General features: G+C 30.6%; 1 protein-coding gene across 3 annotated transcripts; it reads right to left on the minus strand.

The window, feature by feature from the left end:
- Positions 1 to 9,255: 9,255 nt before the first annotated feature.
- LOC127119132 (inorganic pyrophosphatase TTM2) lies at positions 9,256 to 17,495 on the minus strand. 3 transcript variants are annotated; one of them, XM_051049322.1, is made up of 12 exons: positions 17,273 to 17,495; positions 16,382 to 16,737; positions 15,521 to 15,635; positions 15,032 to 15,227; positions 14,825 to 14,938; positions 14,458 to 14,631; positions 12,346 to 12,540; positions 11,500 to 11,622; positions 11,311 to 11,432; positions 10,349 to 10,472; positions 9,940 to 10,212; positions 9,256 to 9,795 (listed from the first exon to the last, which is right to left on the minus strand). In XM_051049322.1, the coding sequence occupies exons 2-12, from the start codon at positions 16,716 to 16,718 to the stop codon at positions 9,592 to 9,594; spliced, it is 1,977 nt and encodes a 658-aa protein (XP_050905279.1). In that variant the 5' UTR covers positions 16,719 to 16,737; positions 17,273 to 17,495; the 3' UTR covers positions 9,256 to 9,591. The 3 variants fall into 3 exon arrangements, with proteins under 3 accessions (XP_050905279.1, XP_050905280.1, XP_050905281.1); XM_051049323.1 differs by lacking the exon at positions 17,273 to 17,495 and adding an exon at positions 17,111 to 17,255; XM_051049324.1 differs by lacking the exon at positions 17,273 to 17,495 and having other exon boundaries at positions 9,940 to 10,197.
- Between the last annotated feature and the right edge of the window lie 7,280 nt (positions 17,496 to 24,775).

Raw genomic sequence — 24,775 nt, forward strand, 5'->3', positions numbered from 1 at the left:
GTTTTAATTGTGTTTATGAATAAAATGAATTTTAATTTAGCGTATTGTTCTTCTACTCGATTAATTAATAACCGAATAGGTCTCATTGTACGAAAGCCCAAGAGTAAGCTATGTGAGGTTGATGGCGATGCTTAAAAGCGATTGAGTTACAAAGGTGTTTTGAAAATGGGCTCGACTTTGAATCGAGAAGTATATGATTTTTAGTGGTTTGGAATTGATGAAATTGAAATGGTTTTGGAAATGATTATGAAACAATAGTGGAAAATGATGATGAAATAAGTCGGTCAATTTTTAATTAACAAAATTAATTGATTAAAACTTGATTAAAATGATTAATTAAAGTTAATTAAGATTAATTATCAAAATTATTTAATTGAATCAAATAACCAAGTTAATTAAAATTAATTAATCATAATTAACTAATTAAACAAAATTTAATTAATTAATGAATTATAATTAAAAGAGAAAGAAGTAGGTGATGATGTCGATTTAAAAAGGTTGAATTGAATTGGTGGTAATGTGCTCAAACCGGTTTGTGCGAAATGACAACATTATCAATGTCATCCGCAAAGTCATAACGCGGTGAAATACTCTATTAATTTTTGAAATGTTGGCGGCATAACGACATATACAAGTCGAACCCACGAAACATAAATTCGATCAAGCAACACAAACATAAGTGACCAAATAGTAGAAATCACACATATTCTTTCGATTTATTTACAAAGTTAATATAGCATATAAGAGTTATTATTAGTGAAACTAGAGTGCATAAAGTGAGTAAAAAAATAGGCCTATCTTTCATCAAATCAAAAGGCCCAGAAGTCTAAATTTTAAAGCTAAAAAAAAAGATTAATCAATAATGTTTCTAAATAAATATTATAGCAAACCATAAATGAGGTTGACTTTTTCACCATTCATTTACACTTCTTGGCAGAATACCATACCAGTAACAAATCAAACAAGAATATTTTATTTTAGCTTATTGTTACTACTTACAGTAGTGTAAATCCAAATGTCTCCAATATCATTAATGCAACCAATAATCAAGGTAGGCTATACTATAAAACGAAAATGTCATTTTATAGAAGAAGTGTAGGTGCAGTAAACATTTTGATATCACAACACATAGCCGGAACATAAGCTAGCGTATTTAATCACAATCAAAGCTAAATTAATTTATTTCACTACTATTGGTAAGCAAACACACAAAACAAAACTAGTAATAATAATAATAAAAGAACATGGCAAGGCTATTTTAAAGGATGGGTATCAAAAGTAAATGGAAGAAAATCACATCCATTTAAAAGAACAATGCACACTCTAATGACTATCAAACAAAACAAAGTACCACAACATTAGAAGTCAATCCTTGAGCCCCATGATCACAGCAACATCACAAATCCATACGATGCATCAAAAGATAAGAGGTGGCAATGGGCTTAAAGAAAAACTAACAAAACAAAACAAAAAAAACAAATATTGCTAGCCTTATTTTAATAACAGTAATGATAATAAAAGCAAAAGAAAATTAACCCTAAGATAAAATGGGATTACCATACACGTGTTCATCTCTTCTTCAACAAATCACTCCTCTAAAAATTTTCAAACAGAGGCATCAATGCACGACGGTAAGCAGAGGTGTGGCAAGAGCGGCAGCCGACGATGTTAACTCCAATATCCTCATGGTGGTGCGAAATCATGAAAGAAGTGGTTCTCCGGTGACGGCCGAATAGATCCGGTGATGGTGGAAATGGTGAGATGTTTGGAAGAGCGGTGGTGTTTGTGGATGTGTGACCGGTGATGGGTGGTTATGATAACAGTGAGTGGAGTTGTTGTAGGGTGGAGACTATGAACAGGAGAAAAGAAAAATGAAATTCCTTTTCCAATTGGATTCCCCTTTTCTCTGGTGGCCGATGCATCCTCTTTAACTTAGCCTCTTTTTTCTATTGGTGTCCTCCCCCACTCATGAGAGAGAGAGAGAGAGTATTGAGGAGGGTATCCGCTTCTTTGTTTTATTTTTCTTTCTTTTATTTTGTACCGTTGGAGAGGAGTGTGGAGTGAGAGGACCACTTGCCAGCCATGTACCAGTCACAAGAAGATAAGATTGCCACGTGGCACCTAGCAATTGGATTGAAAGAGATATTTTTTTAATATTTTTTGATTTTCTATTTAACTATTTATTTAAATTTCTATTTTATGATTGGATATTAGAAATGAGTATGGATTGCTAACATGGGCCTTTGATTAATTTGAATCAACGATTCAGATTGAATCAAAGAAGCACACAAAGAAACACATCTTTTTAAATAAATTAAAATGCCTATAATGTTGTTTTTATATGATTTAATCGTTTTAAAATAATTTAAATCAATTGAATTAAATAAAATTCATAACTTTTAAAATAATCATGATAAAATTAAAATAATAACATGGGAAATTTTATTTATTCAATCTGACTATTTTGAAGAAAGAACAAAATTAAAACGACTAAAAATGAATAAAAGTCGAGCAAAAATTTGCTCGAAAAATTAAATCGGATACATGAAAATGATCAATGCAAAATATACTTATTGAAAAAATACAGCGTTTCTTCAAATTCTGAAATAAGTTTGCACCGGTTAAAAGGCTCAGGCGGGTCAAAACGCAACTGAAACAGCTGCTGAAAAATACAACGAACACACTAGGTTAAACTACATGAACTGTAGATTAATAATACTGGTGTCTGTAATTTTAATTCTGAAACTTTTTACCCGCTGATTTTACATGTTCTTGAGAAATGATTTAACCAATTTGTCTGTATTTTCAATAAATTTATTCCGAATGATATTTTAGGTTTTATTCATGATGAAATGCATGTCGTGCTGTGCGTATGATGCAAATTAAAAATGAAATCAGATTTACGAAAATTTAAATATGGCCGAACAAAATTGGGGTATGACACAGGCTACTGAGCGTCACTTCGCACTTATCGAGGCCAACCAGGGGTCTCTCTTAGGTCGCTCTAGGCAGCTGCAGGAAGGACTTAGTACTCGTAGCAGGCGTCGTCGACCCAGGAATCCTGACCAGGACGGTGACGGTACCGGTGATCACCAATAGTTCTCTCTCTCTCTCTCTCTCTCTCTCTCTCTCTCTCTCTCTCTCTCTCTCTCTCTCTCTCTCTTTCAGGTTACTCCTACCCTATCTCATATCGAAACATTGAGGATAATGTTCGGTTTAAGTGTGGGAGGAGATTTTTATCACTTTTTATCGTTTTCCTTTATTTTTAGTATGTTTTGTGTGTTTTAGTTGTTTGCTTTTTCTTTCAATAAATAACATGTGTTTGACGAGTCATCTGTAGTGTATCCGTACTTCTCCCATTTCTTTAACCTTACAAAAAAATTGTGAGCAAAGAAAACAGTGTATCTTGAATATTCAGGCTATAAGACAGGTTTATGACGGGATGTAAAAGACTTAGGAAAACTTTTTCAAAAAATCGATATTGTCTTAACACCGTAGGCTTCATGATTATAAGAGTCGATCCCGATACCCCATATGCTGTGGCCCTAAATTTTGTTCCAAATAAGTCCTTAAGTAGTTTATCCTTGCAGTCAGCTCCGGCTTAAGCATGCTCTACGTAGGGGACCGATGAAAATAAGTGAATGATCACAAAAATTCCTGCTTTGTTCTCTAGTTGTATGAAAATTCGGGCTAGGTGACTCTCACACGGTCATTTAACCCAGCAAAATAAAGACATTTGCAAAACATGCAGAAGAAAAATAAAAAATATATATAATAATATGCCTATTGTTGGTTAGTTCAGAGGTATTTGGTGCTGATCTTGGTAGGGTGGATTACGATTCAATCCCCCACAACTACAAATTGGGTTAAATAAAGGGGTTATACCAACTTATGTACTAGAGCCCCATGCTTAAGATCATAATCACTAATCGGTCACCTTACTATGAGTATGTACGGATAACGGGCTTAATGTGATTGCACCTGAATGAAAAGGACTTGAAGAATATGAAAAGAAGGCCTAGGTATGGTGGGGTGATGTGGATTGATTTGTATAGGAACGAAGCCTATGACCGCATTTGCCGGAAGTGTCACTACAATATCCTTAGTTCGATTCATTAGTACCTATCGATAAATTCCTTGAATGAACTTATAAGCCTTTTTGCCTTGAATTAACTCTGGTTTATACTGTTTTTCTTGCATGAGCTATAAAGAGTTTTGCTTGAGGACAAGCAAAGATTTAAGTGTGGGAGAATTTGATCACACTGAATCACACCGCGTTTTTGACTTGGATTTCACATGTTTATTAGGTCTTTATTATCATTTTGCTTGTGTTATGCTCTCTTTTATGTTGTTTTCAGGTATTTAGCTCTTTCGGGACCTTTTTAGAAGAAACGAAGCAAAAAGACCAAAAATTAGGGTTTTTCGGCAAATATTGTACACATGGCATTATGCATGGCGACCGCTATAGGAGAAGCCATGACACATCAGCCCTCAACCAGGAGGAAACCGCCACGATCCCATGAGCTTTCCCGTTCACACACATGGCGGGCGCCATGAAGGGGTGGCGGGCGCCACCTTTGCATTTCACGTTCCCACTAAGGAGAAGTTGAAGGGCATCATGGTCTTTGCATGCTGCTGAGTTCCTCTATAAATAGGTCGTTCTAGTTCATTTCCAAATCATCCAACTTAGTTTACAACACTAAGACTATATTATCATCTGTAAAAGCGGTAATCCGTCACATCGAGGGGTTATCGCGCCGTAGTGTAATTGAGTAGGAGCATTTTGATTTTGCTGTCGTCTTTATCTTCAAAGTTAAAGGTTTATTTTCCTTGTACCAGATTTAAAGCCTCTGTTTGGAGCAGGTTCTAATTTAGTCGCTTTTATTTATTTTACTTGTCATGCTTTACTTTATTTAATTCCTTGTCATCGTCTTTACATTATTTAATTTTCTCGCAGTTATCTTTATTGCTCGTTTTAATCATTTTACACGCTTTACTTGTTCTTCACGCCTTACATTCTAAACTTCTTTTCATCATGTTCAACATCGTTGTATTTGTTTGTATTACCATGTCTGGCTAAATCTTTCAAAGGCTAGAATGTAAGGATCGCGGTTAAAGAGATGTTTCACATATTGAATCTGTAGAAATGCTTTAAAGGTTGTTTTGATTTTTAATTCGAGTTTTCTGAAACAAACTTGGTTAGTTTTAACTACTCAAGGAGTGCGAAAGCACCCTGACTTAGTTAACTAGGAATTTTTATCACTTTAAGGAAAAAAACGATTTTTGAAACTGTTTTCTGACGCGTTGATAGATTTAAAATCAGGAAACTCCTTAGGTAAACTTTCCAAATCAAAATCACTTTTCAGCTAAGTTTACGAGTCTTATTTCTTAAAAGTAAGTTTACTACTTTAGCGTTCTGCGCACCTTTTATAAGTGACAATAAAAGGCCTTAATTTAAGGGTAAACTCGGTTCTGAATACGCGAAAGCGACAATTCCTGTTAAATGGATTCTTTTCAAGAGTAGAAAATATTGCCCCATAAGTAGTTCTATTTAGACAATTGAAACATCGTTTAACTGACGTGAATTACATTCAAGCCTATCTTTATCTGCACTGTATTTATCATTTCCTTTATTTACTGTTATTTTGCGACATCAATATCTCTTTTGTACCGCCTTAGATAAACATCGTAACAATAGTAATCGATAGATTGACGACTTGGTCTCTGTGGGATCGATAATCTTTTATATTACTCTGACGCGATTCCTGCACTTGCGAATAGAGCGATCGTAGGCAAGTGTAGCTTCCCACACGGTGATGCGAGGGAAGTGGGAAAATATTCATCCCTAAAAAATGGTTCAGATAGAATATTAATAACAAGTGTAACAAAAGAATTATGAAAATATGAGTAACGGTAAATTACTGTAAGAACCATGCAACTCTTTATCATCTACTTTGTCTTCTAAAGACAACTCTCGCCTATTGTCGAGTACAAATTAACCAAATAGGCGGGACCCCAATTGAACTCGTGAATCACAGTCAAGTCGATGAAGTAGTGTACATAGACTACATTGACGTAGGTTGCCCTTTTTTCCACAAAAATGAACGTGACAACTAAGAACAAAAGGTAACACCTCAATTCACACTGCTGGTGGTACTCAACCTGCATGTCACCACCTTCGGCATCCACATCCCACTGCAGGTGTTTTTTATAAAGCTTTTTCAGAAAACTTAACCTAGCATGAACACCTTTAGGGTCTGGTTATTTTAATAGAAGAAGAGAAGGGAAAACTTGTGAAGAGAGAAGTTTAAAAAATCTGTGCAAGTTCTCCTATTTGGAATGAGATGAAATAGGGGAGAAAGAGAGAGTAAAAAATTATGGGACCCACTCAAAAATCCTCTCTCCAATGTTGCAAAGAAGTTGAGATAAAAAAACAAATAAACATGTGATCTTTTAATATTTTACTAATTTAGCCTTATAAAATCAAATTTAACTAGTTGTTTTATTATTGCATTCAATAACATTATGGTACAATGAGAGATAGAGAGATAATTCAACTAAACTTTTGTAGTTATTTAAGATATTGGTGTGAGTTTTTTTATCTATAAGCTAGTTTAATTTTAATAATAAAATAAAATAAATTATAAATTAAATAACTTTAATTAATGATTTTTAATTAAGGGTATTTTAGTACTTTTAAAAATAATTCTTACTTCTTTCATCTCTATTTTTTCTATCTTTCACTTATACCAATTAACATATCAAATCATTTATATTTCTCATTTACTTTCCTCTCTCTCTTCACACTCTTTCTCATATCTTTCTCTCTTCACAATTTCTTCTCACAACCAAACATACCCCTGGTGTCATATGCCTCCTGTGAGGCCTCAGCTGGTTCATCCCCCAAATGGGTGACCATCATGTCGACCCTTTTCTCTCGCTCGATCCTTCCATGGACCAGTAATCTCCCCCTAATGGGAAGATGCATGAGGTATGAGACGTCATTCAAGGTGATGGTCATCTCGCCTATAGGTAGGTGAAAAAATGATGTCTTTGAATGCCACATCTCAGCAAAATTTGCATGCATGTCGTGGTTTATAGTCATGTAAGCAAAAGAACATAAACAGGAAAGCCAGAAATATCACATAACATCAATGAACCATGCAACCGTGAATTGTTCCAGCTCTAAAAATCTTCTTGCAGTGGTTATTCGATTTCAAAGAATCACGCTCATGTAAAAAAGAAAATATAACCATCAATGTGGATTTAATTAGTTGATAACATATGTATTGCAAAAGAAAATAAATATATCTCTCCATGCCAGACATGCTTAGCAACATGGACTACATAAAGATGAAGTAAGGAGGTATAAAATGGGTCTTTTGGGTAACTCTCTTATGGGGCATTGGGATCGGCATCGACTTTCTCCTGAGCTTCAGGGGCTTCAGGGTCAATAGGGGCTTCAGAAACATAAGGTTCTGCTTCCTGTGAGGCATGGGAGAGTCGGCTACGAGAATCATACAAGCGGGAACCTCAGGGTTGCAAAGTAGATGCACCATCAAACGAGTTATCAGCAACTCGTTGTCTCGCGGTCCTCGCTACTGCCCTTTCATGTCGTACCGGCGTAGTTTGAGACACACACCTGAGCCTAATTTGACCAGTGTTATTTTCCAGCCATTGCACATGCATTAGAAACAAAGACAAATATAAACATGTCCGGAGAAATTCACAAATTCCACAAATTCATCCAATTTTTTGCCTGAGTCCAATCTAGAGATGTATCTCCAAAAATAATGTAGAGCAAATTTGGAGATGCATCTCCGGACAAACCTGTGATATTGTTTCCATGGCAAAAACCTCTTTTCTGCCCTAATAGTCCCAGAAAACCTCAATGCATGTTCTTTTAGCCTACCAATTTTGTTTTACTACTATCTAATATACCTAAAACAACTAATGCAACTTAAACAACTAACTACAAACTCATCCAAAAAAATCCAAAAAAGTAGAATGAGTCGGCTAATTGGATGAATATGAGTTTAACAACTAAAAAACCTATTAAAAAATCGGGGTTCGGCTAAAACCGGATCAAAACCCAAAAAAAGTCATTGACCCACTAATCAAACATTTATTATTATAATTTTAATAATTTTAATATATATTATCTTAGTTGTTGCAATTTTAGTCTCTTAAGATTTACTATTTTAGTGAATCATGACTTTAATTAATTTTGAATGTTTCACTATTTAGTTATTTTGATGTTAATACAATTTTATGTCATGCAACTTTAGTTTGTTGTTAGTATTTTATGATAATTTTATTAATTGATGATATCATTTATTATTTATGATGCTAAAAGATAGTAAAAATAGATTATCTAATTTTTTTTAAGAAAATATAAATGTTGAGTAATTTTTATGAAAAAAATATGATAACTCATCATTTTGTCATTTGAAATTAATAAAAAAAATTATTTAGACAATCCACTGTCCAATCCAACTTAATCAAAAAATTAGTAGGTTTATCCAAATCAGTCAATTGATGTAACTAGGGATTATTTTACCTAACTCAAACCAGAGTGTCCTATATGAATTTGATATTGAGTTTGACCAAACCCAATCTAAAGTGCCCCACATCCACCCTTACATACAGAGATGTATCTTCGGACTAAATTTTGACATAATAAAAATATCTTCAATTTGATTTGAGAAATAGCAAAAATAGGAGCGTTCAGAGATGCATCTCCGCGCATTAGGGACATTGTAGACTTTTTAGGATGGTGTGTAATAACACTTAAAGGTGAAAAGAACCATGCACTTACTTTTATTCATAAATTCAAAAATTTCCTTAATTTAAAGAATTTAAAATTTATATTAGAGAATGATTTTAAAAGATTTGAAAAATTGTTTGAATATAATTTTTATTGTTATAATATTTAAAAATTTAAAAATATATTAATATAAACACTATCTTTTCATTCTAAACAAAAATAAAAATAAAAAATATTAAAATTTTCTTTATATTTTTTAAAACAACATTTTACAAAACCCTCCTCCAAACTCCCAAACAAAACCTAATATGTCACATATATTGACTTGACTTGCAATTCAACCCCACAGTATTAAACTTCTAGGTAAGGTGGATTTCGTCTCTAAACTTTTTAGATAAAAGATAAAATGCTACTGAAAGAAAGAAAGATACATGATTATAAAGGAAAATGAAATTCATTCAAGCAATACGAGAGCACAGCAGTCAAGGTTAACACAGATGCAGCATGATTTTTATTTGTAAAATTTTGTTTGTCCTCCGAAATACATTCTCAAAATATTCTACCTCCCAAAACTCAACTCAATATTAAAAAGAGGAATGAATAGATTATTTTGGTATACCACTTGATAAAAATTCTAAAACAAAGACTCTATTTTGTTGTGAACTGAAGGTTAAAAATGCCTTAAAATTATGCTCTAACAAAAAGCAACTAAGTTACAAAATTTCAAGAGGATATAACCCTTTCTCTGACCCTAAAACTGCTTCCATATTCTGCCTATTACAATTGTCAACGAACTCTTCAACTATCTTTTGCATGTATATGAATCACTTTCGGGTCAAAAAGATCCCCAAACAACCAACTGCGATTACCACTACAATGCTCGCTCCAATGTAATTCAAATCTGTAATTATGCTCTTGTTGTTGATTCTTGTTTGCTGAGACCTTTCCCCTAAACCACCCCGAAGAAGATTATTTAGATTGTCCATTTGATGCATGATCTGACGCTGGCCACGTGTGATGCCTGATATCTGACAACACATAGCAGTCAAGTGAATCAATAAGAGATAATTCCATATTGATTCCAAGGCCACACACCTTGGTTATAAGAGCAGAAAATCAGCTTGAAGGGTCAAAAGTTGAACTTATAGAATAAAAGCAGGAGAATAAAATACCTCATCTATTAAGGGAGACTCCTTATTTAATTGGGATGAAGACGAGGAATGTGGCATCTTATAACCAGTTATGCTACCATTTCCCAGACTGTTGATGAAGTAAGACGTGGGAGCAGAACCATTGCAAGCTTCGGCTTGAGCCAACATATTTTGTTGGCTTGGAGACTTATTCCTAATGGTCAGCTTGCTATTCAACTCTTCAATACGATTTGTAAATTCATCCATTCTATCATTGAGAGCGGAAATCTGTTCTGAAAGCTGACTAATGGCTCTCTATCAAATATTAGTTGAATGAGGACAAAAGATGGATAAATGACCGGGGCTTTGGGGAATTAATCAACATAGAAGTGATGATTTAAGTTCAGTATGGTTACATGAAATAAGAATTATCACAAGTGATTGGAATTACCTGATTTAATTGTGTTGTGGAGGAATCTGAATTTCTTTCATCAAACCCTCGATTGTTGGTAAAATATCCATTAACTTTGGCTGCATTTTTGTCCCTTTGATTTGTATATGACTGTGACAATCCACTGTTGATGATATACACGAATTTAGTAATAGCCAGTAGTTTTCCAAGATTATTAACAACTTTCTATGTCAAAATTACTCGTCCTTCCTAGATACAGATGAACTCATACATGTATTTCCTCTTATCGTAAAATATACAAAAATGAAAAACCCCTCTCAACATTGACACTAACACTACAAACTAGTAGATACAGTAACATAGAAGTGGTTCAAAAAGAGTAATAAAATCATCCATGTTGATACAACAATTAAGTTAAACTTTAATCAAAAAATGAATATTTTTTCTGACATTAAATTTGAAACACGTATAGACTAAGCAATTAGGATAGGTCTTGTCGTAAGAGGCTCCTGCCTCCATTTATTATACCACAAAAAAAAACTCATACAAATGTAGATAAATAATTCCTTGCCTAAAGAAGACTACCTAGTAACAGAATTTCTCAATAATTACAAATTTATCCAATATGGATTGTTACAACCTAGGAAGCACGAACACCGGAAAAACGACATTGATATTGACACATCGACACTGGTAATAATTTGAAAAAATGAATGAATTAAACGTAATCACAAGTGTCAGTGTCGGTTTCGGACACAGACACACCTTTTTTCAGAGGTGTCAATGCCACAAATGTTACAACAACTGATTTTCTCACTCAATATAGTGGCAAATAATTTCACTGATGTAGGTTTCCTTTGTGCGGCTTTATCTAATAAATTATAGATGTCTATGACATTTGACCAAATGATACTGAAAGCATTTCTCATATTCTCAATAAAGACTTAAGTCATTGAAAGCATGGTTGTTTTTCCTTTTGTACTTAGATGGAAAAAACTTACCTCCTCATATTCTCATTTCTCATGGCAACCCTGTCAGCAGAGGCTCTAGAAAGTGCTTCTTTGGGGCTTGAAACCAAATCCTCATCTAGGCTGAGCTTTGTCTTCAAATCATCTGGTAGAGCCTGTGGAAAGGTCAGATAGAGAATGCTGATATAGGATTATATATTAGCAAATGGTTAGCAGACATACCATAACCTCATTCACAAGCCTTTCAAGTTGAATTTGCTCAATGTATGTACGAGGAATGTAGGAACCTTCGAGACCCAGCTGATCTCCAATCTCTTTCAAAACTAAGCGATCTCTCCCCTGTACCTGTTTATTATAAATTTCCAAACAATTCAGGCAAGCACAATTCGTAAGCAACCTAAAAATCAAAATGTAAAATCAAAGAAATCGAAGAGCAAAATGTTTATGCCATGTGTCGGAATTATTTATATAGAGATCCTTAATGCAACAGTTGGATTTAGTTGTCATGTCACTAGGATATCACGGATCCGAGTCATCAAATAAGTCTCTTGCAAGTGCAAGTGAAATGGTGAAGTTTCCTAGAATATATCTGCAATGGATCTGATCCTTCTCTAGACCCAGCTATGGTGGAAGCTTTATAGCACCAGGTTGCTCTTTTTGACAAATTTAATTTTCTTTGGAAGTTCTTCCCTTATCTTGATAAATAAAATGAGAGGGAGCAAATATTTGATATGCTTATTTTCAGAAACATTCACATCTATTTATCTTTAGGTCAAAAGTTTGACGCCGAACAGCTCTATTTTATTTTACAAATTTGTAAGAAAAATGCACCATAAAACTAATTACCATTGAACAATAGACTGATATATAGTAAAAAAAATATAAACTCATTGACCCGATAATTTCTAAAATAAATCCACTTTGACCTGATCAATCAAAACACAGAATAAATGGACATGCACATCTATACATGAAATCCTATAAACCTAGAGAATTTCAACAAATGTAAAATACAAGTAAAGCATATATTGTTAGAAAGATAGTATTATAGACTTATGATAGAGTTACCTGAACATAATGTCGATTAAGTTGCTCAAGCCAATCTAGTTTCACACAAACCTTATCATCAGAAAAGACATGGCTGTTTCTCTTAAGGATAGTAGCTATCGTGTATCCCAAGGCCATTAGTCCACCAAGGAGGCGCACACTGACCTCAAAAGTAATTCTCGGCGATATGACAAAGGGATTGTCTGTCACCCATTCCTGAAAAGATACCAAGTATCAATTAGCTGCCACCATGCAAAAAGTTAATTATCCATGCATCAACTGGAGCATTATAAAAAAATAAAATGCAAGATACCAAAGATTGAGCCATAGTTTATTATTTACTCCCTCCGTACCAATTAATAAGCAAAAGTCAATTTTTTTCACACTTATTAAGAAAAATTAACTGTGTCTTTATTGAAATATGTTTTATGGGAAGGCGTAAAAACAATTTCAATTAGTGGTTGTTTATGAAAAAAATGAGAGAGAAAGTAAATTAAAAACAATTTACATTTAATTTTATATTGAAAAATATGCACTTTGAAAACAGATACAATATAATTATTTCGCTTACACCGCAATAACGGCTCCTAATCCCACACTGGTGATAGTTTACATAGCATTAATAGAATGAAAAAAAGATTTGTGGGTTTTTGTGACAGCACTGAAAAGGCAGCATGTGAACCGGTGAGGATAACAGTTTTTAGAAAGAAAAAACTAAAGCATCAGTAAGTGAGGATTGTCAGTGATAATTCCAACGTAATAGGAACACATAACTAAAAAGAGAAAGGATAACCCTGACCCTAGCGTTGCTGGAAGAAGAATTTGATTGTGGCAGATGATCCAGTCTTGGAAGAAACAGAAAGAGTTAGAAGACATTGATGCTTATGATTCAGTAGAAGATGAAGATATGACTCATCATCTGACCATGAGAGTAATGATATATTGGCAAAAGGGAGGACATGGAATATTACTTTTTTTCCGGTAATCGCTGTGATTAAATTATGAGTATTGTCACTTTGAATGATAGTTGCCACTTTTTCTAATTTATGCTTATGCAGTTTTTCTATTTATACGAAATTGATTTACTTCAACTGTTACGCGCCTTTCACTATTTATCATAACAAATTTTGTCCGCTATTGATAGCATTGTTTGCAAAATTTTGACATTTTGCTATTTTAAATTGAATAATAGTTGCCATTGCTCATCAAATATCTTAAATTACAATGTTGAAGTGACTTTTTCTCCCATTTATGACTCAATACAGGAGTTTTCATCTCAAGTAATTATTTTATGACAGCAACAGATTGAAGTGCCCAATGAGACCCCAATCATGAACACTTGAATCATATTCAGAATTTGTAGTGCATGCTCAAGTCAATGCATCAAATGATACATACTATTACATGGTAACTTTTCAAGGAAACATAACATTATTTATTCAATGCCATAAGTAGGCAGAAACTCCAACAACAAACTATTTGTTTATCATCAGCAAAATTAACATTTTGTACACGCTTTAAGGATTTCCAAACCTCACATTATTGAATCCACTAACAAACTATTTGTTTATCATCAGCAAAATTAACATTTTGTACACACTTGAAGGATTTCCAAACCTCGCATTATTGAATCCAATATCAAATTCAAGATCTTCTAAACAACTTGACCTTCCACATATTAGAGAACACAGATTAACAAAAACATGGTACAACACATAACTATAACCGGCAAGGTTTAATTTTAGCTACTTGATTCCTGCTTCACAGATCCATTTCCCTTGCCCTCAATAAAACAACACCATCTAGCTACTTGAAGCCAACTACATGAGTAAGTTTTGTATGCACTACTCTGTTAAATACCCTTCCAGATATCAGCTAGCATATAAGTTTTTTTCATGTATTAAGTATCTTTTTATGTTTTATTAGTCTTGTTAGGTTACTTACTATGCTAATAAATATCCTAAAATAAGAGTATAAATATGTTTTGGCGGTTTTTATCAAAACATAATATATCAAACTAAATCAATCATTTGAAGTCCTACTATTATATGTTTCCACAATATTTCAATTCAATTATGCCTGTCTATGAAATATAACAAGGTTCTTAATATACAATATAACGAGGAAACAAACCTCAAACATGAGACTGTATTTCCCATCCTTGTTTCGCATTCTTAAATATGATTGGCATGTTTCTGGATCTTCACCAGGAGGTAGAAGATATATATCATAAGTTTGCTCGGTTGTTTCCAGACAATCTTCGGAGAGAACAGCTTTAATTTGATCAACTGCTACATTCTTTGCTGACTGAAACAAATAATACAACAGATTACTTGCTGCCTTTAATTCATCATCACATATAAGGATCAGAACCAACAGGACTGAAACAAATAATACAACAGATTACTAGTTGTCTTTAATTCATCATCACATATAAGGACCAAAACCAACAGGAATTGTCCATTTTTTTCTCTGTCAAATGAGCTAGATCGTAACTAACCTTTAAAATGTAAGTCGGGCTCTGGAATCCAGTAAATGGATTAAATTTGTTGGTAATTTTTATATGCGCCGTCTTGAGATCTGGCTCAATGAAAGCCTTGTACATCGGATATACCTGCAAAAAATTGAACTTCACTAATCACCTTCCCCAGACACAATTACACTCAAAATCTATAAAAGTGATGAAGGGGATTATAAAAGTATGAACCGTCTCAGATATTTGATGAATAATTTCTTCAGGCTCTTGGCCAGCACGTTGTATGTCACGAATAACTCGCTTTACAAGGTCAAGGTGAACTCCACCTGTAACAGAAACTCGAAGGTCCAGCAAAGTTCGCAACTTCTCGCTCAAAGCATAGATACCCTCTATAATCACAATATTGGATGTCGGGGGTTCTACAGTCCTGTAAGCAGGGTACACTTTAACAAGAAATTGAAGGCATGCATCATTTCGAGTTTATGTTCAATTGAAACCAATTTTGAACTAAATTATTCAGAAACTTCAGATTTACAGGAACAAACAGAAATTGGTGGTGAATATTAAGAACAGTGTGTCAAGCAATAGAGCTACATATCTTTAATTTTTATTTCCATCAAAATAGTGTTCCCTGAGCACTGGCCCAAGAAATAAAAAAGATCAACTCTGAAAATATGCAAATTGCGCAGAACAACTACTCAAGACGTCTTAGAATTTAACCTGTATCCTACGCGTGAACTGGACTTGAAATCATATATCGGAACCTGGACTGTCTTTCCTTCCTTTAAATCTTGTAAATTCTGGAGCAATGTGTCATAGTCAGTTAAGCGTGGATCTGCACAAAGAGATAGCAGAGTTGACAAGAGATGTGTGGCCTGACTTGAAAACAGTTAGCCTATGTTTAAATGTCCCAATAACCAAAGCCAAGCATGAAAGCGGGACATTTTATTTTGTCGATCAGATCAATCTATGCATTAGATGTACTCATGTGCAAAGATATGCAAGCATTCTAGCCCACCTCTCAAAAGCATGCTGCTTATAAATGAAGCCTCGAGAAATTTAAACATACACATAACTCACTGAGACAGAAGGAAATCGAAGAAAAAAACCATATTCATATTGAGTCCAAGGCACAGTAGTTGACTGCATATATACAGTCATAACAGTATTCTACTTATCGCCTTTTGGAAGCTAATATGGGGATTCCTTCATTTGTTTTAATTTTAGTTTCAGTTATTTATCAATCATTTAGTCTTCTATACAAATATCTTTCTCTTCCATCATTGACATTGCACCCGCTTAGTGCAGGCATCATTTCTAGTCATAGCCTTACTATTCTACAAGTTGATTTAATATTTCAGTTCGATGTTTCAACAAATCAGATTAGACACTTGATCTTAAAAATACCTAGATATGGCCAAGTAGCATGTGAATATATTTAACAACTAAGTTTTTAGGGAAAAGCAACACAAAAATTGTTATTGACATCAATGTCCTGGCGAAGAACAACTTTTCATCATGCTGTGAAGTCTACATCCAAATAATGACAAAAGAGAACAATAAGACAATATGATGACTTACCATCAAAGTTTCCATCAACAATTCGACTAGCATCATTGTAATTATCCATCGAAATAACAGCAACACTAGGCATGAAGTTAAGTATCTTCTCAGTAAATATAGTCTTCCCTGCTCCCGAAGGACCCGCCACCCCAACTAATATAATTCCATCATTCTTTTGAGCCAACAATTGACATGCACGAATAACTATAAAAAAACCCTTCTCAAATGATAGTTGATCTTGTATCGCAGCAATCTCATAGCGATTAGAATCTTTCCTTTTCACCAAATGAACTTGATCTTTTAAAAGACCAAGACGTTTGTTATGAAAATCACAACTAGGAGTATCGTTGGCCATCAAACAACTCTTATGTTTCCTTAAAAATAAAAAACAGAACAAGATAGTTAACTACAACAACATCAATGCTGCCATATATATATATAACCAAAAAAAATCTATTTGCATATGTCCAGAAATATCAGATATACAAACATAGTTACATATACATATGACTATGATCACATATCTCTCTCATATCACCATCAGATAATAATAATTAATTCCAATGAAGACACTTTTTTTTAACCTAAGAAAAAACACTGTTCCTCACCCCAAAAAAACGTACGAACAACTTTTAAGAGGTTTAAAAGGATCACCCTAAATATAATAATATTAATAATAAAAAAGAGAGAGCGGCAAAAGAATTAAACACAAACCATAAGCAGAAAGAAATATAAAACGTAAAACACCTTCAACCACTCTATTCTGGCAAGAACTATGGATCCAAATCAGCGATGAAAATATTTAAAAAAAAGCACTTTAACAAGAACAAAAATAAATAATGATATGGATAAGAGAATGCGAATCGAAATTGATCGAATGTGAAGCCTTGTGATGATCAGAGAACTCACAAGCGGAAGAGTTAAGAGTGAGTTCAGAGATAATCCAGAGGAGAAGCCATTATTTGAAGGTCGGTTCTGAAATATATAATCATCATTTTCATTAATTAATATTTGCCAAACCCTTTTTCCGAAATCAAAGTAATGTACGATTTTGTAGGATATCGGTGGGATGTGGAATCCTAAAGAATCTGCAATCGGAAAGAATGAAAATCTTCAAAACAATAGAAAGAAAAAAAATGTATTATTTATTATTGTCATTATAATTTTAATATTAATAAATTTTTAATGCAAATATTAATATTAAATTAAAAGAAAAAAAGAATATACACTTACGCCAACCAATAAGATCCGTATATCCCGTCACATCACATTTTTATTTTTAAAATACATTTATGATTTGACAATATAAACTATTTTAACTGGATGTCAATGTAATATTTCATTACATATACATTACCTTTAACCTCTTAAATTAATATATAAATAGTTTATTATTGATTGTAAAAATAAATTATCTGTAAAGTAATTTATTAAATAATATACTATTAACACTTTCTTATGAGTTTTATATTTCAAAAAATATATATGATTCATTATATTATTATTATTATTATTATTATTATTATATATATATATATATATATATATATATATATATATATATATATATATATATATATATATATATATATATATAATATTTTAACAATTTTTTAAAGGAAATTTTAGTTAAAGATTAATTATTTTGTAAAAAAAATTTACATTCTCAATTCATTTACTATCATCGGTTTACATTATTCTAATAAATAATTAAAATAAAAATTAAGTTTGTGTTTAAAAAAATAAAAATCAAACTATTTCCAATCTTTAATGTTTATAATTGACTTACTGTATAAAATATTTTCAATTAAATTCTTTAAAATTCTCATTTTCTATTTGTTTGCTACTTCTATATGGACGCCTGCCCCAAGCACGGGTAGAAACAAATACATTTTATTAATAAAAATTAATTTTAAAAAATATATATTCTATATTTGATTTTTTATTGATATCATGAACTATATATGATTATATTTATATATTTAATTGTTTTAAATATTTAGCTTATTTATAGATGTTAATTAAAATATAATACTTTTGTCAATTCATAATATTAATACCTTGAATTATAACAAGAGTTTAATGGGTATAACAAACGAATTTCAATAATTAAAGAAAAAATAATATACATCAACCAATCAACGACATGTATTCCGATACATTACACTTTAATTTTAAAATTATGATATAATAAATTGATGAATTTTTATTGGATGACAATGTAAAACTATTTTATACTGTTCATTATCTTTAATCTCTTTTATTTAATCCATATTTTTTTATGAAATCAAATCAATATTTTTCTTCACATTATCCTTACAAAATCTTTTATTTCAAATCGACTAATACACAAAAATAATTTCTAAGGAAAGCTATTTTATCAAAGATTAATTTTTTAAACGGTTTTAACTATATTTTCTCTATTTTAATAAACGTTAGAAGCGACTTCATTATTGTTTTAGCAACCTTCAAATTTTTAGGTCAATTTTATCCCCACTCATTTCACAAATAATAAAGTCGTGAATAAACCTTGAAATTTATGGACCAAAAAGAAAAACGAAAAAATGCAACATGATTTAAAAGTCGAATACTTGATAACCAATGTTTTGAGCATTAAATAGTTAAATAGTACAATTATATATTTGATTATAGCATTGTTAAGTAAATGTGAGACCCTTGAAATTAGGGGTGGCAAAACAGACTGTTTGTCCCGCCCCACCCCGTCTTAAGCCCGTCAAGTATTAACCTTCAACCACCAAATATATAAAATAGAATCATTAACAAGTATTCCAAAACTATAGAATCATTAAATAAATATATTCATAGAATCATTAACAAGTATTCCAAAACTATAAAATAGAATCATTAACAAGTATTCCAAAACTATAGTTCAAGTATTAACCTTCAACCAACCAAAATAAATATTTTAAGTGCTTGATAACTAGGTTGGCGGGCTCGTGGGACAAGGTTTTTTTGACAGGCTTAAGACGGGGCAGACTTAAACGATGTGGGATGAGCGGGCACAAAATCCTAACTAAATCTGCCATTTTTTGGCAGGTCGCAAGCTATGGCCTATTTCGCCACCCCTAGGTGGGATGTATCTGAGGCACACCACAGAGGTGTGTTATCTATTAATAATTTTGAACATGTTGCAATTGGGTGTGTAGGAGGCATAAGCTCCATTTAAGTCAGTTCCCACTTAGGACGAGTTTAGCAGCCATTTGCAGTGGCCTGCTAATAGACCATTATATTATGAGTGAGACAATAGTCATGCTAGTGGGAATGAAACATCGGAAGCTCAAACGGAGGATGAAGAAGATCCAAAAAGGGAAGATGATGAGGATGAGACTGATGATGAAGATGATTGACTGGCACCGGCACAACCAACATTGTTGTGAAGTTTTTTCTACTGCTTTAATAATTTAATTTTACTACCTATTGAACAATTTTACATTTTTTTATGTTTATGATATAGAATTACCAACAATATCATGCACAATGAATGTGGCCGTGTGGAGATTTTGTACTAAGTACATGAACACACAAAAGGTTCTAAGATTTAAAGAATGTTATGATAACTTTAGATTTTTTTTAAAAGGTATAAAATAAGGATAAATGATTCTTTCAATGATAATTTGGTGTAGTCAACATAAGTCACCTTTAAAAGACTACTATGATAAAAAAAATACAGTAGGTAGCTAAGTAATAAGTATATGTATATGTCATTTTAATTCAAAGACATGCATTTTGAGTGTTTCAATCCATCCTATAATGTTCAAAGAAAACTTTGCTCTTCTATCATGTATCCATCTAATAGGTTTCATGTTTCTAACAAAAGTAACTCTACGTTATTTTCACAATTTGTTTTATTTTTCATAACTTTAACCCATCTTTGTCTATAAAAAGAGTCATTTTCGTTATTTCTTTTTTCATTGTGATTGTAATTGTTTTTAAACAATAATAAACAAATACAATAAGTAGCTAAGTAATAACTATATGTATACGTCATTTTAATTCAAAGACTTGCACTTGGAGTGTTTCAACCCATCATATAATGTTCAAAGCAAATTTAACTCTTTTGCCTTTTATCTATCTACTAGATTTCATATTTCTAACAAAAGTAACTCTATGTTATTTTCACAAGTTGTTTTATTTTTCATAACTTTAACCCATCCTTGTCTATAAAAATTGCCATTTTCTTTATTTCTTTTTTTCATTTTAATTATTTTTAAACAAGATATTTTGATATCAATACATTATATTTTAAAAAAATAGATTTAAAAAAACTCAAATATCAATACATTACAATTTAAGTCAATAAAATTATTCATAAAATTTTTGCATATTCCCTTGTTTTTAGTGTTTAACACATATATTTGATTTTTTATTTTTAAAAAGGTCTGAAAATAAGGAAAAATGATTCTTTCAATGATGATTTAGTGTAGTAAACATAGTCACGTTTAGAAAACTACTACGATAAAAAAAATACCATAAGTAGATAAGAAATAAGTATATGTATATGCCATTTTAATTCAAAGACATGCATTTGGAGTGTTTTAACATATCCTATAATGTTCAAAGCAAACTTAGCTCTTTTGCCATGTATCCATCTAATAGGTTTCATATTTCTAACAAAAGTAGTTCTATGTTATTTTCACTATTTGTTTTATTTTTCATTACTTTAACCCATCTTTGTTTATAAAAAGAGTCATTTTATTTATTTCTTTTTTTCATTGTAATTTTTTTGAAACAACATATTTTGATATCAATACATTATATTGAAAAAGAATAGATTTAAAAAAAACTTAAATATCAATACATTACAATTTTAATCAATAAAATTATTCATAAGTTTTTTGCATATTCTCTTGTTTTAGTGTTTAACACATATATTTGATTTTTTATTTTAAAAAAAGGTATGAAATAAGGATAAATGATTCTTCCAATGATGATTTGTAAACATAGTCACCTTTAGAAGGCTACAATGATTAAAAAAATACAATAAGTAGCTAAGTACTAAGTATATGTATATGACATTTTAATTCAAAGACATGCACTTGGACTGTTTCAACCCATCATATAATATTCAAAGCAAATTTAGCTCTTTTGCCATGTATCCATCTACTAGATTTCATGTTTCTAACCAAAGTATCTATAGGTTATTTTAACAATTTGTTTTATTTTTCATAACTTTAACCTATCTTTGTCTATAAAAATTGTCATTTTCTTTATTTCTTTTTTTCATTTTAAGTTTTTTTAAACAACATATTTTGCAATCAATAAATTGTAATTTAGATTTTCATATTTTCAAAAAACCCAAATATCAATACATTACAATTTGAGTCAATAAAATTAATCATAAAAAATCTACTTATTCTCTTGTTTAAGTGTTTAACACATATATTTGATTTTTTTTCAAGGTAAGAAATAATCATAAATGACTCTTTCAATGATAATTTTGTGTAGTCAACATTGTCACCTTTAAAAGGCTACTATAATAAAAAAATACAATAAGTAGCTAAGTAATAAGTATATGTATATGCCATTTTAATTCAAAGATATGCATTTGGAGTGTTTCAATCCACCCTATAATGTTCAAAGAAAACTTTGTTCTTTTGCCATGTATCCATCTAATAGATTTCATTTTTCTAACAAAAGTAATTCTACGCTATTTTCACAATTTGTTTTATTTTTCATAACTTTAACCCATCTTTGTCTATAAAAAGAGTCATTTTTGTTATTTATTTTTTTGATTGTAATTATTTTTAAACAATATATTTTTCTATCAATACATTATATTTAAAAAAATTAGATTTAAAAAAATTCAAATATCAATCAATACATTGCAATTTAAATCAATAAAATTCTTCATAATTTTTTTTTGCATATTCTCTTATTTTAGTGTTTAGCACATATATTTGATTTTTTATTTTTAAAAATGGTATGAAATAAGTATAAATGATTCTTTCAATGATAATTTCTAAACATAAACACCTTTCAAAGGCTACAATGATAAAAAAAAATACAATAAGTAACTAAGTAATAAATATATGTATATGTCATTTTAATTCAAAGACTTGCACTTGGAGTGTTTCAACCCATCATATAATGTTCAAAGCAAATTTATCTCTTTTGCCTTTTATCTATCTACTAGATTTCATGTTTCTAACAAAAGTAACTCTATGTTATTTTCATAATTTGTTTTATTTTTCATAACTTTAACCCATCTTTGTCTATAAAAATAGTCATTTTCTTTTTTTCTTTTTTTCATTGTAATTTTTTTTAAACAACATATTTTGATATCAATATGTTATATTTTAAATTTTCATATTTAAAAAAACTCAAATATTATTACATTACAATTTAAGTCAATAAAATTAAACATAAAAAATCCGCATATCCTCTTGTATTAGTGTTTAACACATATATTTTATTTTTTTTAAAAAGGTATGAAATAAGAATAAATGATTCTTTCAATGATGATTTGGTGTACTAAACATAGTCATGTTTAGAAAGCTACTATGATAAAAAAAAATATCATAAGTAGATAAGTAATAAGTATATGTCATTTTAATTCAAAGACATGCATTTAGAGTGTTTCAACCCATCCTATAATGTTCAAAGCAAATTTAGGTTTTTTACCATGTATCCATCTCCTAGATTTTCAGGTTTCTAACAAAAGTAGCTTTACGTTATTTTCACAATTTGTTTTATTTTTTATTCTTTTAACCCATCTTTGTCTATAAAAACTATCATTTTCTTATTTCGTTTTTGCATTGTAAATTTTTTTAAACAACATATTTTGATATCAATATATTATATTGAAAAAAATTTAGATTAAAAAAAACTCAAACACCAATACATTACAATTTAAATCAATAAAATTATTCATATTTTTTTTGCATATTCTCTTATTTTAGTGTTCAACACATATATTTGATGTTTTATTTTTAAAAAAGGTATGAAATATTAATAAATGATTCTTTCTATAATGATTTGTAAACATAGTCACCTTTAGAAGGCTACAATGATAAAAAAATACAATAAGTAGCTAAGTAATAAGTATATGTATATGTCATTTTAATTCAAAGACTTGCACTTCTAGTGTTTGAAAATCCATTATATAATGTTCAAAGCAAATATAGCTCTTTTACCTTGTATCCATCTACTACATTTAATGTTTTTAACAAAAGTAACTCTACCTTATTTTCACATTTTGTTTTATTTTCATAACTTTAACCCATCTTTGTCTATAAAAATTGTTATTTTATTTATTTATTTATTTCATTGTAATTTTTTATAAACAACATATTTTGATATCAATACATTATATTTTAGATTTTCATATTTAAAAAAACTTAAATATCAATACATTACAATTTAAGTCAATAAAAATAATCATAAAAAATCCGCATATTCTCTTATTTTAGTGTTTAACACATATTTTATTTTTTTTAAAAAGGTTTGAAATAAGGATAAATGATTCTTTCAATGATGATTTGTAAACACCTTTAGAAGGCTACAATGATAAAAAAAATACAATAAGTAGCTAAGTAATAAGTATATGAATATGTCAGTTTAATTCAAAGACATGCAATTGGACTGTTTCAAACCATCATATAATGTTCAAAGTAAATTTAGCTTTTTTCCATGTATCCATCTACTAGATTTTATGTTTCTAACCAAAGTAGCTCTACGGTATTTTTCACAATTTGTTTTATTTTTTATAACTTTAACCCATTTTTATCTATAAAAATTGTCATTTTCTTTATTTCTTTTTTTCATTGTAATTTTTTTTAAACAACATATTGTGCTATCAATAAATTGTATTTTAAATTTTCATATTTTAAAAAAACTCAAATATCAATACATTACAATTTAAGTCAATAAAATTAATCATAAATAATCTGCATATTCTCTTGTTTTAGTGTTTAACACATATATTTGATTTTTTTGAAAGGTATGAAATAAGGATAAATGATTCTTTCAATGATAATTTGGTGTAGTCAACATAGTCACCTTTAAAAGACTACTATGATAAAAAAAAGTACAATCAGTAGCTAAGTAATAACTATATGTATATGTCATTTTAATTCAAAGACATGCATTTGTAGTGTTTTAATCAAACCTATATAATGTTCAAAGAAAACTTTGCTCTTTTGCCATGTATCCATCTAATAGGTTTCATGTTTCTAACAAAAGTAACTCTATGTTATTTTCACAATTTGTTTTATTTTTCATAACTTTAACCCATCTTTGTCTATAAAAAGAGTCATTTTTGTTATTTATTTTTTCATTGTAATTGTAATTGTAATTGTTTTTAAACAATGATAAACAAATACAATAAGTAGCTAAGTAATAAATATATGTATATGTCATTTGAATTCAAAGACTTCCACTTGGAGTGTTTCA

This window comes from Lathyrus oleraceus, chromosome 2 (assembly GCF_024323335.1).
Source record: "Lathyrus oleraceus cultivar Zhongwan6 chromosome 2, CAAS_Psat_ZW6_1.0, whole genome shotgun sequence".
NCBI classification, from domain to species: Eukaryota; Viridiplantae; Streptophyta; class Magnoliopsida; order Fabales; family Fabaceae; genus Lathyrus; species Lathyrus oleraceus.